We start from the raw sequence: 14,048 nt of genomic DNA, 5'->3' as shown, positions 1-14,048 counted from the left end.
ACCGTCGAAGGTGGACACCAGTATAAAGGAAGCAACTCCAGAGATTGCGACCCAACATTTGATCTCTTCATGCTAGAAATCCATAACATTTGATCCCTTCATGCTAGAAATCCATTTGTCGTTAGTATGCTTTGATCTCTTCATGCTAGAAATCCATAACATTTGATCCCTTCATGCTAGAAATCCATTTGTCGTTAGTATGCCACGGAGGCTAATTTCATTCATGCCACCACCTCCACCTGGATGCTGGGAGGATCATAGTCCAAAGAGAATTAATCCATCGTTATCCAAGGATCATAGTCCAAAGAGAATTAATCCATCGTTATCCAAATAAGTCCAAACGTACCGAAATAAGTAGTGTTTATACTTTTCTGATTTATGCTGCAAACAAAAGTAGGAAGAAATGTTCCCGACAAAAGCCCTACCATAATCAGGGTCAGGGCTATTCAAACTCAATTTACTAGGTACCAACTCAACTGATAAACACCATTGTTACCTCTATTTCTTAAAATAGCTAATGACAGCCATTGTAACAGATATTTTAAACCAACCTCCCCCAACCCTTCCCGCCTATGTGCTAATCGCTTGGCCATCATCTGCACCCATACGTGCTAACCTCCATATTATGTTGGGGGCGAAAAAATACCTTCCCTTTCTAAATAATTTTTGAGATCCAATACAGTATTCCATAAATAGTACCAAGCATTAAAAGAAAAAAAATTAGAATCTATTTAGATAATTGGATTGAAAATCCTATTAGATTTGTGAATTGGGTTAATATAAGTATTAAGATTATAGCATTACAGACTAAGCTAGACCTATGTTCATAAGTACCTAGAAATAATGTTAGAGTGGACTGGCCCAAATCCTAAAGTAGGATGAGAATTTTTTTTTTAAAACAAATCAGGAAGGAGCATCACAACTCAGCACCAGACTTCCACTCCTTGGGCAAACATCGAAATGGACATCACCAGAAGAGAGAGAAAAAGGGGGCACCAGCAAGCTAGGCCCTTGACTCCATATTTTACTATGGAAATGGATATAGGAAAATATCACAAAGAGCTATAGAAAGCCGCACCAAATCTCTGCGCATGCTCCATCCTGCGGAAGACCTGAAGAGGGCCCAAAGTGTCTAGTTACATCTCAGAAAGCTTCAGTCTTGAGCGAATTATGGAACATAAAAGAAGTGTGAACCGCACCAAGTGACATGCTTAGAAAAGAATATAAGGATAATTCTTCGCAAAGATTCTTATTATATAAATGCCAAACAGATATAAGCGGTCAGCCAAAAGATTAGGCTCCTCCAGCTCCACTGAAGCTGCATTATTTTACATGAATAAGCTGTCTTTCCCAAAATTTATATAGCCGTAAAGAATCAGAAGTTGACTCCACAGTGAATGAGAACATACACGGCACTGAGGCAAAAAATCCATGAGGCCATGGGTGGAACATACATTTTGCTGCAAGATCTGCGATGGAACTACAAGCTACAGACCTATCTGACAAATATTGGTACAAGTTTGAAAAAAATGGATATTATGGGTTCAGAAAGAGATGAGCATTTGTCCCTATTTAACCAACTATAGCCGTTCTGCTTCAACTCCATTAGCATCATCAGTTTGTGATGCCAGCTTTACAATGTCTTCTACCAGAATCTTCCCCTCTGTTGCGAGTTGCAAAAAATAAATACAAAATTAGCAAATAGATAATGTGGACTGTGACAAATATATTGCTCATTTAAGAGGTATGATCTGCAGAATGATTTGTATGGATCTAGCAATTAACCTTTATCTCTCGAAAGGTTGCTGATGAGTTTTTGGACACCTTCCTTTCCTATTGTGTCTTTAAGGTACGTGGCAGCAGCAGCTACCTCTTCAGGTGTCACTTTGCCATCATGATCCCTACAGATAAAGATTAAATGTGATAAAATTATTAATTACAGTGAAAACAGAGTAATCAATTGCAACCAATACCCAACTAGAAGCTTAAAGAAAGTTCCCCAATATATAGGTCATGTGCCGACCAGGAAGTTATAAAGTAAATAAGTTAGGTTCAGAGTTCAATTGGTTGGGTCAGAAGCCCCGCTACCTTTTTCTGCAGAAAGATATGCAGTGTTTCAAGACTTATATGGCAAGAATAAATATCTTCCTGAACCAAACAGCAATCTGAGGGATAGATATTTTGCTTTGCTTCTTATACTTTTTAATAACATAAACATAATAAATTTTAATTAAATAAAATAAAACTTAGAAAGAACCACATTGACATTTTTCTCCCCTCGTAACAAAGGCTATAAGTAATTTGGTCAAAGGATCAAGAACTTAAGGGACGAACGGTAAGGATAAGTTGGACAGCAGGGTAAGAACCATAAAGCCACAACCCCCTATTGAGTTACAGTGCATATCAAGACGGGTCACAATACCATTTATAAATACAAATGCCTTGAATAGAATCCACTATAAAAAATGTACTACCCTATCAAAACACACAACAAATTTGTATGCAATTACCTGTCCAGTATTTGCCAGCGATTACCAATTTTAGCATCTACATCATCAATTTCCTTTTCAAGTTCTTGTAGCAAAGCATCAACCTGAAACGTGGCAAACAACATGATATAAATGTTACCAGAAAATGAATAACCTAAACTTTAAGAAATAAAAATCACTGCCAAGGTGAATATCTAAAAAATCTTATTAACATATCATGCAACTTCAAACCATTTCCAACATTATATGCAATTGACTTCTTTTAAGCAGTAAAACATTGAGCATCAACATAGAATTGGTCAAACTGGACCAGAGCATCAAATCAATATGGTGTCTTCAGTCTGGACCAGTCCAAGCTGGTTCAGTCCGTCATTCAGTTGAACCCGATGATGTCAGAGTGCAGTTACATATGCATTCATCTATGGAAGTACCACTTCTATAGTAAAAGTTAGCTGCTAAAATAGTAGTTTCTCAATTGGTTATTATAATGTAAAAGCAGGTAATGAATGCTACTATTTGCAACTCTGGACATTCTGTTAATATTTATTTATTTATTTTTTTTAAAAGTACATGCCAAGCCACCTGGTTGATTCACTTTATCCAACCAATACTAAGGGTTCCTCTGATTGTGAATCAGATGGTTTCTAATAGCACCCAACAGCAGACCTGAAGGATACCCTGGTTACAGAGGAAAATGATAGGCAGACCAACCCCCCCTTTTTTTTGTGAAATGTGACAGATTAACCCAGTTTAGTCTATGAAACATTGATATCAGACGAAACAAGTCATAATCAATTATGCTGACAAATCTGATTCACATCAAGTTTCTGAAAATAAAAGTAGAATACCGTGATAACATTTGATACTGCAGCATAGCATGACTCAGACAGGCAGGATGATAAAAAATGGCAAAGTATGAATGAGTTGAAACTGAAAGCACTAATTCCTCACCCTATCTATAAGTGCTGATGAGACTTTGTCCCCTGCAGCTACTTCAGCTGCATGATCACTCTTCTCCCTAGCAGCTTGGTATGCTTTCTTAGCCTCTTCTTCACCTTCAGTACCCTCCATCTCCAGCATGGTATTATACAGTTCAATCTGTATTTGACAACAATTAGCCCAAAGTTTATGGTGCCATATGTAAGGACTAGCCCAATTCATAGAGATTGAAACAGACTTCCAACTGGAACATTAATGTTCATAAATTCTTTGAGCTAAGTCATATCTGTCAAATTTAAAACAGTGTTCTAGCTATATTTCATGGTATCCATGAAAACATGAGATGCACCTCTTTGTTTACAAGCCGTAGGAACTCTTGGCGCTCCCTGCTCACTGACTGCAAGAATTAGTTAAGCATCAAATATAAGTACAAGAAGCAGTTTGCATCAATGCCATATATTTAACTAGAAAGAGAGAAGGGGAGGAAAGGAGTCAGATGACTGCAGGTCTTACAGATGCTGAGGCCAGTACAGCCAGTGCACGGCTGATTTTACAGAGTTCTTCATGCTTTTCTAGTGTTTTTGCTTTCACCAGCTCCTCTGCTTCCTTAGCGGTAGGATCAGTCATTTCCTTCAAAGCCACATCCTCCTCACTGATCCCAGACTCCTTTATTTTAGCTTTCTCCTCTTTCTCTTGCTTTTTCTCTTCCTCCTATAAAATTTTGATGCACAGAGACGTTAATAAAAGCAGAACATTAACATCTAAGCATCAATAAACTATATTGTTAAATCAGTACTCGCTTACTAAGACAAATAAAACCAAGATAAGAGCTACACATTTGATTTCTAACTTAAAAACAGCATGCTTCACTATCCTCTAAATGTCATGCAGAAGGATGGAAAACTGCCCTAGGAGCACATTTGGAAGAAAAATCTGTTTCATGCAATTTCTTAGACAATAAGGTGAATGGCTCCAGAGTATTGCAAATTAGATGCAAAAGAATTATTCAGGATCAAGCAAGAAACACTATTGCAATTATTAAAAAAGAATTAAACATGTGCTGTCGCCAATTGGGTGGTTTTCTGATTTAACATCATAGATGAAGTAATCATGCATCATTTATAGATCAATTGCATATAAAAAACCACTCTTATACATTTGCATACTCTTATCCCATAAACTTTCAAATGGAAACCCAAGATAAACCTATAATAGGAGGGATTATATGCAAAAGAACACTAGTAGTAATCATTATCAAGGATTTAAGTACCCACTCATATGAGTGCATACTCGCCAAACAGTATTTGTAAGGTACCTGTAAGGCTATACCAATACATTCCTCAAGGTGGTACCATACTGACACATGGCATCTCGCTTTAGCTGTGCCAGCACCAATAGGTGTACTAGTGTGTCAATACAGTACCATACTGAACTGCATCAATAATTATCAGAATAAGTCTTGGTACACCTGTACTTCAACCCTTGACAATCATAAAAAGAATAATGCATTGGAAGCAAGTTAAACACCAACAATATATGCAAAAGAGAGAATACGGTTTGAAGCCTCCAGTTCAATCAAATTATAGTCACCTATAGATTACATTTACTATGGCCTATTTTTTTAATAAGATTTACTATGGCCTACTGGTAATAGAAGCAAACAACCATCATTCCAACTTTGCCACAAGACTAAGCCGAGAGCATGCAAACAACTTTTGTCACAACACTTCATAGTTCATAGACTCCAAAACTTTCAGTGAAACTGAATTTGCAAGCACAATTGGAAACAAAAAGAACCAACTGGAATCTGGTAGGCAGGAAAAAGAAAAGGAATTCTCGGATAAGTTCTCTTACACCACTCCATAGACTCCAAGGTCAAAAAAATTAGCAAGCAGTCATAAATGAAGAAACCCACAAATGCCCGGTAGACATAAAACATGAATTCTTGGAATTCTAACCAAATCATATTTATGAGAATATCATGGAAAATTTCATTTTCAAGTTGTCGGGATTGCAAAATCATGTTGTATGGACTTTCATGTCACTGACATTTGGACAGACCAGCATCCTTGAAACCGACTTTGTTTTGCATTAGAACAGGTCACATATCTGCTAGCATGTACGGTCATCTTAAGCTCTTGCAACCTTTCGATTTTTTTTTTTGGTAGTGTTTAGCTCCTTTCAAATATTATAAAAAATGAAGAAACAAAGGAAAATAAAACTGAGTTAATAATACTGGAGACTCATCAAAGATGATGTCTGCTGTGAAGCAGAAAAGTCATTTCTGCCACAGGAATCAGTGTGAGACAATGGATTCTGAGATTCATGTTCAAAGTATTATTATTTCTGCATGCTCCATCAAAGAAACTTAGTTGCATCATACTCCAAACACCAATCTCAAAGTCTTCCATGTACCTAAAGCAGAAAAACTTACTGCTTCAGAGTGGAAATAACTTGTGCCCATCATATAAATTCTAGATAGACAGTTGTCAATGTCCTTCATTCCTCTTCTATATTGCAGCTCATAACATAAAAAAGATCTTGCTAAGCACAAAATAAAAGCTGTACCTTGATAAGTTCTTCCTGCATCTTGAGGAACTCCAACTTCCTCCTCCTCTCAGATACCGAATCTTCCGATGGCAAAGCAGTACCGACGGTATCCACAACCTCATCTGGTAGAGACGATAGTGTGGCTACAACAGCCTCCTCTGGTTTCATCTTTCCAGATAGAATGAAGGCCCTGATAAATGTCACCAGCTTAGAAACATAGACAAAGAAAAATGCTCAAATATATTCATGTTCCTAATATGTAATTACCTTGAGAGTATCAGGAGAGAAGATGGCACAGAGTGATTAAGAGACAGATCCAACCAGTCACGAAGCTGGATACAAATATTACCATGGAAAATTTTTATCAGAAAAGATTACCTTTTTCTGGTATTACAAGAAAAATAGAGATTTGAAATATAATAGAAATCAAGTATAGATTAAAAGGCATAAATAACAAACTAGACAACATTACCATATAAAAGAATAGAGAAACGCTAATAAGTATCGAGGGGATTAGCATGGTGTAGAAATTAGTATGATTCAGTTGAATCCATGAGATGTCAACAATATGGAGGTAAAGAATAAAAGGATTATTATTAATCACACACTCACTGCAGTCTGCACCATTACTGATTTGTGGTACCAACGTTTTTCTCTTGGTAGCATGGGCATAGCAAAATGTTACTACAAATCCATTTATATTTAGATTTATCATATGGTAGGCACTCAAATTCTTAAATATCCCAGATACTGTTCAAAAATCGCCATTCTGAGAACAAAGTTCTAGTTAAAAAAAACCTGTTGGCGCATCTCCTCTGTTGAGAGCAACCCAAGGTAGCCTCGTTCACGACAAGCCTGCCTAAGTTCCTCTTCTGAAAGAGACTCCACACCCTCAGCTTGGATCAGTTTATCATCATTTTTAATCCTAGACAAAACAGGAATACACCATTAACAATCCAAGGAAAACTAAGAATTCTGCTGAGAAATGGAAGGGCAGCAATCCACCATGCAAAATTGAGTACAAAACAACAAAAACAGTGAGGACAAAACACAAGCAATAACAAACAAAAAAAAAAGGATCAAAAAACAGTTCCAAAATTCAGTATGTAATTAAGAAAATTTCATTTGTAAAAGTGCAACATAGGATAATGAGAGTGTGTACTCAAATGGAATGCATGTCTAGGATGAATAGTGAACAGAATTTTATAATGCAAGGCTCCAATGGTTGAGAAAAAGAATAGTTAGGCATCGTCATATTTAGTCAGATACTCCCCCTCTTGTTACTCAAAGTAGCTAGCTACTCAAAGGGTGAATCTACAACATGCCGTTGGAAGAAGTTTCATCTGGTTCAAGGCCTGTTTTCTTCATGTAAGCATCATGTATCTATATCCTCTCCTAACATCATCAATGAAATAATTGGCCAAACTGATCAAAAGCATCCTAAAATGGACATCAGAATATGGAATTGAAAACCAGGTGAAGTTTAGCTAAAAAGAAAGTTGATCAGCTAACAATAAAATAGGTGAAATACAACATGATCTTTATAGTGTTGCCCACCCTTTTTTACATAATTATACCCATGCTTATCTGGATGCTTGGCAGGCAGGCCAATTGCCAAGTGTCGAATTGCCCTACTATCCTTAAATGTCTGACAAAACCACCTCCAAAAATCTAGACATGCGGACACGTCATACACTCCCACACAAATACATACACACATACATACACACACAAATACATACATACGCATGCATATAAAATATAACCAATACATACACATTCACACATGATACATACAAGGACCACTGAACCATTTTGAAGCAAGCAGTTCGGGGTGTACCGAGTCAGACCAGCCGGTTATCGAGACAATTCGGCAAATTGAAACAGCATAAAACCTGCCCCCATCTCTTGATCTCTCCGAAATCTCTTTTGTCTCTGTTCTCCCCTCTCTCACCCTCTCTCTGGTCAAAATTCATTGTCTCAAACCCGAATCCCATACTAGTACCATGCTGGTATGAGAGTCAGTTCAGCATACTGAAACTCAGTATGCCCCTCTCTCCATGCTAAGTCTCCATTCAGTACCAGTAAGGTGCAATACATCTGGTATGAGGCAATACACACTATTATAGTAAAACCTTACTTTGATCCTCCTCTCCCATTTCTCTCTCTCCCTCTCCTGCCTTCGCCTTTGTTCTTTGTACCAGGTTCTAGTCTTCCATTTTGTCAGGAAAACCCTAGCACGCCATCTACACCACCACCATCCATGGCGAGGGCCTCATCCATTGCCTTGAACTATTCAAGCTCATCCTCAGGTTGATGCCAAGATCTTCATAGCTAGGTGAGTCCTCTCTCTCCTCCCTCCTTCCCTCTCCTCCCTCTCCCATCTCTCCTTCTCTCTTGATCTTCCTCTCCCGCCTCCTCTAACCTTTACTCTGAGTTCTAGTCCACAGCTATTTGGAGAAAAACCATAGTGCCCCCTCTAATGCTACTGCCATCCATGACAAAGACCTCATCCGTCGCCTTGGTCTCTTTGAGCTCATCCTCCTCGCATCAAGATCTTTATAACCAAATGAGTCCTCACTCCCCCTCCATATTCTCTCTCCCCTCTCTCCCGATCTTCCTCTTCCACCTCCTTCAGCCTTTGCTTCGAGTCCTAGTCCTCCTTTCTCCAGAGGAAAACCCTAGTGCCCCCTTCGATGACGCTGCCATCCATGGCAAGGGCCTCATCCATTGCCTCAGCCTCTTCAAGCTCATCCTCCTCAGGTTGGAACCAGGATTTTCTTGGTTAGGTAAGTCCTCTCTCTCTCTCCCTCCCTCTGCCCCCCCCCCCGTCCTCCCCATCCCCCTCCTCCTCCCCCTGTTCCAATATACATTGGGTTGGTATATACATACCGGTACGATACCAAATTGGTCATCAGCTTGTACAAACCCCAATATTGATTCGACAAACCTTGTGTAACACGTATATGTATACCCACATATACATATGCACATATATCCATATATATACTTAAATCCACATGTACCCACATATCCACAGATACACACATAAAAGCAAACATACATGCGATAAATTCATATACATATGTATACATATTATATATAAAAGCCTTTCTTTTGTTTCTTATCAGAAAAGAGAACTGAAGAGGAAAAGAAGATGTCATCTAACAAGCAAAACAATACAAAGCCATGATTTTAAAAGTTGTTTAAGTTATTCCTTAGGTGCATTTAAGGTCACTTCAGATGTGTTAAGATGTCAACAGTCAGTGTTGGCATTTTTCGCTAATGGAAATAGTACAGGTCAAAGTAGAGTATATAACTACATCATATTGCACCCTGCCATGTCCAAGCATTCAAAACGCTTCAAAAAACCTTCGATCAGGCATCTTAATGATAACTAAGGATATCAAAGACCCACTGGACACCAAATTTAAGCAAAAGCAGCTAACAAAATATAAGTTCTCTCCTAAAAACCTACCATCCATGGTGGTTTGATGACGCATGATCTAGATAATACCACAACAACAAGGCATGCATATCTCTTATCTAATTTTGATGCAAATACTGTATTCCAAAATAATAATAAAAATCTTAACATGAACATTGCAATTCTCTTCAAAAATGATGTTTTCTCTAGCTGTTGGCTTGCATCTACCATTTGCACCAACCGATCGTCAAAAATGATGTTCCCTTTGTTGCGTACTAAGGCACATAGGCTTTTTCAGCCTTTAATGGGACAATCATCTGACTCTTTCTTCGGCAGGAGAACGCACCTTCTTTCTACAGGACAAGGACTCCGTGGCTCTTCTATTCCTATATCATTCAGACTTGGATGATCTCTCTTTCTCAGACTAGCTTGATGACCTAGGCTTTGACGGTGGAAGCCTATTCAAAGAAGGCCCGACTTGCCAACTAATTAATAATGCAAATGCCAAATAGTCCCTCGCCCTTTTAAATCTCAGCACAATGTCAATTTTTTGTTTCCTCCCACCTACATGATAATTCTACAGCAAAGTAGATGTATCCATATCCATTGCACAGCATTGCTTCTCTGATTGATTGTACACTTCATCTACCCAAACATTTTCTTCCAACATTTGAAGTTATTTGTTGTCCACAAGATACAATTCCTGATCACATGCTATCATTAACCATTACAATCATCTTGACTGGCCAAGTACCTCTCAGTGTGAAATTTAAGAAGAAAATATATCAAATTGTCCATCTAGTTTTAATCCAATTGATCCTCTATAAGCCAAGATATTTCAACTATTTGAATCACTACCAGCACTAGAGCCATTACCATGATCAGGATCATTAGCAAAAACGTGGACATACTTGGCAGAATCAAGGACTTGAATCTGTCCCCTGGTGAATGCCCTCCAATAAAACATGAAGAAAATTGGATGCTCCAAAGTCAAAACCAATTGCTTTTACGACATCTATAAGTTGTTCCAAGTTCTCTAGCCTCCCCTTACAACTCTTGGAGGATAATTACATTCAAACTTTGGTGCTAACAAACTATCCAAGGCAAGAAATTCTATAGATATCCCACACTTTATTGCAGACCACCATGTGCAGTCTCCCATCCCCTAACAAGTATTCCTAGCTCTAAGTGCAATTATCTACCCTCTTTTAACTAGATCTCTAAGGTCATGTTTCCATTTTTTTGGTCAGAGGCTTTGTTTCCTTCATAAAAAATATTCAGTTCTTTACCAATCACCATCACATCTAATTAATCTATTCCTTCCACTAATCTCCCCTTACGTAGGTGATGCAACCTCTTTCTTCCACAGTTCTACTGCATAAATTTTGCTTTCACGTTTCTTCCATCACCTCATGAACCTCTTTATTGCTTTATAAGCTACTTTACTGATGATACCGCTTACTCCATACACACAATTTTCAAATCTTTAAGATACTTTATATGGGCATATGCTTGCTAAATATATAGAAAACAAATAACAAGTAATGATCCTATGTTCAAGAATTTTCAAGAGAATTTTGCTCCTAGTGCTCCCATAATTTTCTATGTTTTATGATATCAAATTTGAACATTTAGAGTTTTAAAGTACTAGTAATTTGATTTCCAAAATGTTCCAACATCTTCGAATAACTCAAATAGTAAAAATGCTTTGTTCAAAAATTAAAATGTAGATGCATCATCAAGCCCACAATGCAATTGCCCAGCTCCGTCAAACATGTAGATAGTGGGTCCAGGCACAGCTTACATACTTATGCTCAAAACAAGAAAATGATGTTGAAGGTAATGATATACAGCCAGCCACATATTTCCAATATGAGAATCAAGCAATTATGCGGGAAATGCTTATAAGATAAATTTTTTTAATGAACTCTTGCTGAAAGATTCAATTAAGTCAGTTAGCTTTGCCAAATGAAAAAGTATAGCAATCACAGCTGCCTTCCTGATCATGACAGGCAATTACTTGATCTGTACAAGCAATTATTTAATCTGAAACAGCATGCAGATGTGGGATACCCCATGTTTGCTTTGTTTTTCACCTCTTTATGTTTTGTCCCTCAAGTCAATCACCCATCCGTCTAAGAGCCAATGATTGACATAAGATAAAGCAAATAGCAGATTATGCTGCCTCCTCATGTAGCCTTTTCCGATATGTCAAATTTATAATTATGACACATGAGATTTTTCATCAAGTTTGGAGGTGACACAACGAGTACAAAAGATCTAAAATTGAACGTTCAGGAGGGAAGAAAGAAGGGGAGCTCTTTGACATAAATGACTCATAAGACTTACTTTTGTAATGTTCTTCGAAGCATATACCGCAAATAATTATCTGTTCCAAATGGCGGGATCCCCATATATTTACACATATTTACCAACCTTGGCCTGCATGCAAGGACATGCCCATGATGTAATAAGACACATAGCAAATGAATGAAGGGAACAGATCGGAAATTAGCTGGCAAACAACCTGCTGATATTGTCCAAAGTCAGCTCATCGTTGAATAATTTTGCAAAGCTTAAAATTTCATCATTGGAAACACGGGCACCAGTCCTGACCTAATTGCAAACCAAACATCTCAGATCATATATGATTATACATCAGAAACCAAAGTAACAAAATAGCACATGCTCACTAATTTAATCAAAGAAAAGTTTTAACCCAATGGCAATTTACCTTGTTCAGAAATTCATCTAAATCTTCTGCAGTCTGTTTAATTTCTCCACTACGTGAGGTTTGGATTTCCTTTGCCATTTCTTTCAGAGTGTCCTGCAAAAACTTTGCATACTCTATTCTTGCTTGAAGTTTCCTTTTCAATGCTTCCTACAAGTTGGAAGTCAAAAGACTGAAGTAAAACCAACATCCTCCTTGGGTAACTGTACAGCATACTAGATAGAAACATACATAACACAGAAAATAATAACAAACGAAATGGCCTCGGCAGACATCGTCCGCATTGAACCAGTGGGATGATACTCCAACTTATGAAGATAAAGAGCTTCAGTAGCAAGATTGTCCAGAGTAAGCCTTTGGACTATCATATTAAAACTCATGCATAAGAATTTTAACTTCTAATGAGTCAATATATAGAGTGCAATGGCATAACGAGCAGCTGATACCTGTTCTTTCATCTTGTCCTGAAAAGTGGATGGCAACATGTTTGGGAATAATTTCAAGAAGACTGGCAGCAAGAACTCCATAAATGGAACTATAATGAAAACTGCAAATGGAACCAGCCTGAAGATATCAGCTGTGGTGCGTGTCAGCTGCTGCCTTTCTCTTCTGGTGAGGTTCTTTCCACCAGCAAGTTTCAACAATAGTCTCGATGAAATCCTGATATCTGCCCACAGTAGTTTCAAACCCAGCCAATAGTGCTGCATGGTAGATACAAATTCATCCTTCCAGTGTCGAAGCTTTATGGCCCAATCCTCCCTTAGAAAATGAAAAGAAAACAATAGAAAAATAGAAAGAAAAGAGGCCAGCAACAGCAAAGGAACTGAGGAAGGCCTTAAACTAGAGTTCAAAGACGAGCTAATACCTGCTCATGGAGGAAACAGCTCTCAAAGCAGGACCAATCCCCAGAAGCCTTGCCCAGAACTTTTGTATGATTGATTTAGTCTTCTGAGATTCTTGCATCTGCTTGGCTTTTGCTTTAGCTTTTGCTGTGCTCAGGCCTTCCACAGCCTGATCACATTCCTCAGGCAATACCTCTTTTATCTGTTTTTGGTTCTGATCTTCAGTCTCCTCTTCCCCACCGTGCGTCTCTGTTTGACCAGCTGTAGCCGTGGATGCAGTGTGCACAGACTGCGACAACCATCTGATGCCCAAGGGTAGAGTGAAATCTTGTCTCTCATATCCAAAACTCGCAACATAAATTCTGCTCGGTGGATGCTTAAGAAACCCTTTTGCATAAAAGTGCAACAAATCCTGTTTGGCTGTTGCTGCTGCCTCCTTCTCCTTCTGACAGTCAGCATTGTCAGTATTCTGCTCGGAGACTGGACACATAATCCTTGTACTTGCATCATGAGCAAATCTTCCATGTCCAAAACTTGAAAAACTAGAATATGGCCGTGCAGGTACATTCAGGTGCTCCGCAGGTACTTCTTCCCTCTGGCAATCGCCCTCGAAGCCATTCTTGATTTCTTTTCCCTTTCCAAAAGGAAAGGCTATGGTCATATCTTCTCGAGAAAACCCCTGTAGCAACTAGCTCTCTTCACAGAATGATCAACCAATTACAAATATTTAACAACATATAGATTAGACTATAGCTTACAGATTTTCTTTTTACAAATTATCACCAAGTCCAGTTGTTCTCGTCCCCGCATCAACAAAGTCAGTGATCACTTCCTATAAAAATGACAAAATTCGCCAACCCCCCTCTCCACCCCGTTCTTTCACTAGTTTTTATGAACAAAAATTTTCACATAAATTCCAAGAAAATGCATCCAGTTATCAGGCAATAACTTTCTGGAATCAGAATGTTAAAAACTTAACATTCAGATTCTCTCTCTAAAAAATCAGAAGCATACAAGAAAGCATAGAAATCTTCTATCTCATCAGAATAAAGATCCAAGTATTTTAATAA

The 14,048-nt window shown here is 38.1% G+C and overlaps 1 protein-coding gene across 1 annotated transcript; it reads right to left on the bottom strand.

Moving 5' to 3' along the window:
- Positions 1-1,224: 1,224 nt before the first annotated feature.
- Positions 1,225-13,611, bottom strand: LOC105038601 (uncharacterized). Its single transcript, XM_029262596.2, is given in 15 exon segments — positions 1,225-1,663; positions 1,786-1,901; positions 2,511-2,593; positions 3,441-3,587; positions 3,778-3,825; positions 3,942-4,139; positions 5,997-6,168; positions 6,246-6,310; positions 6,777-6,903; positions 11,755-11,847; positions 11,933-12,021; positions 12,140-12,286; positions 12,583-12,895; positions 13,002-13,557; positions 13,560-13,611. Coding segments are annotated over 15 exon segments (2,274 nt in total). The 5' UTR covers positions 13,597-13,611; the 3' UTR covers positions 1,225-1,580.
- Between the last annotated feature and the right edge of the window lie 437 nt (positions 13,612-14,048).

The sequence above is a fragment of the Elaeis guineensis genome, chromosome 1, assembly GCF_000442705.2.
Source record: "Elaeis guineensis isolate ETL-2024a chromosome 1, EG11, whole genome shotgun sequence".
Classification (NCBI taxonomy): domain Eukaryota; kingdom Viridiplantae; phylum Streptophyta; class Magnoliopsida; order Arecales; family Arecaceae; genus Elaeis; species Elaeis guineensis.
Note: the sequence above shows the minus strand (reverse complement) of the source record. Positions and strands in the feature narration are given on the sequence as shown.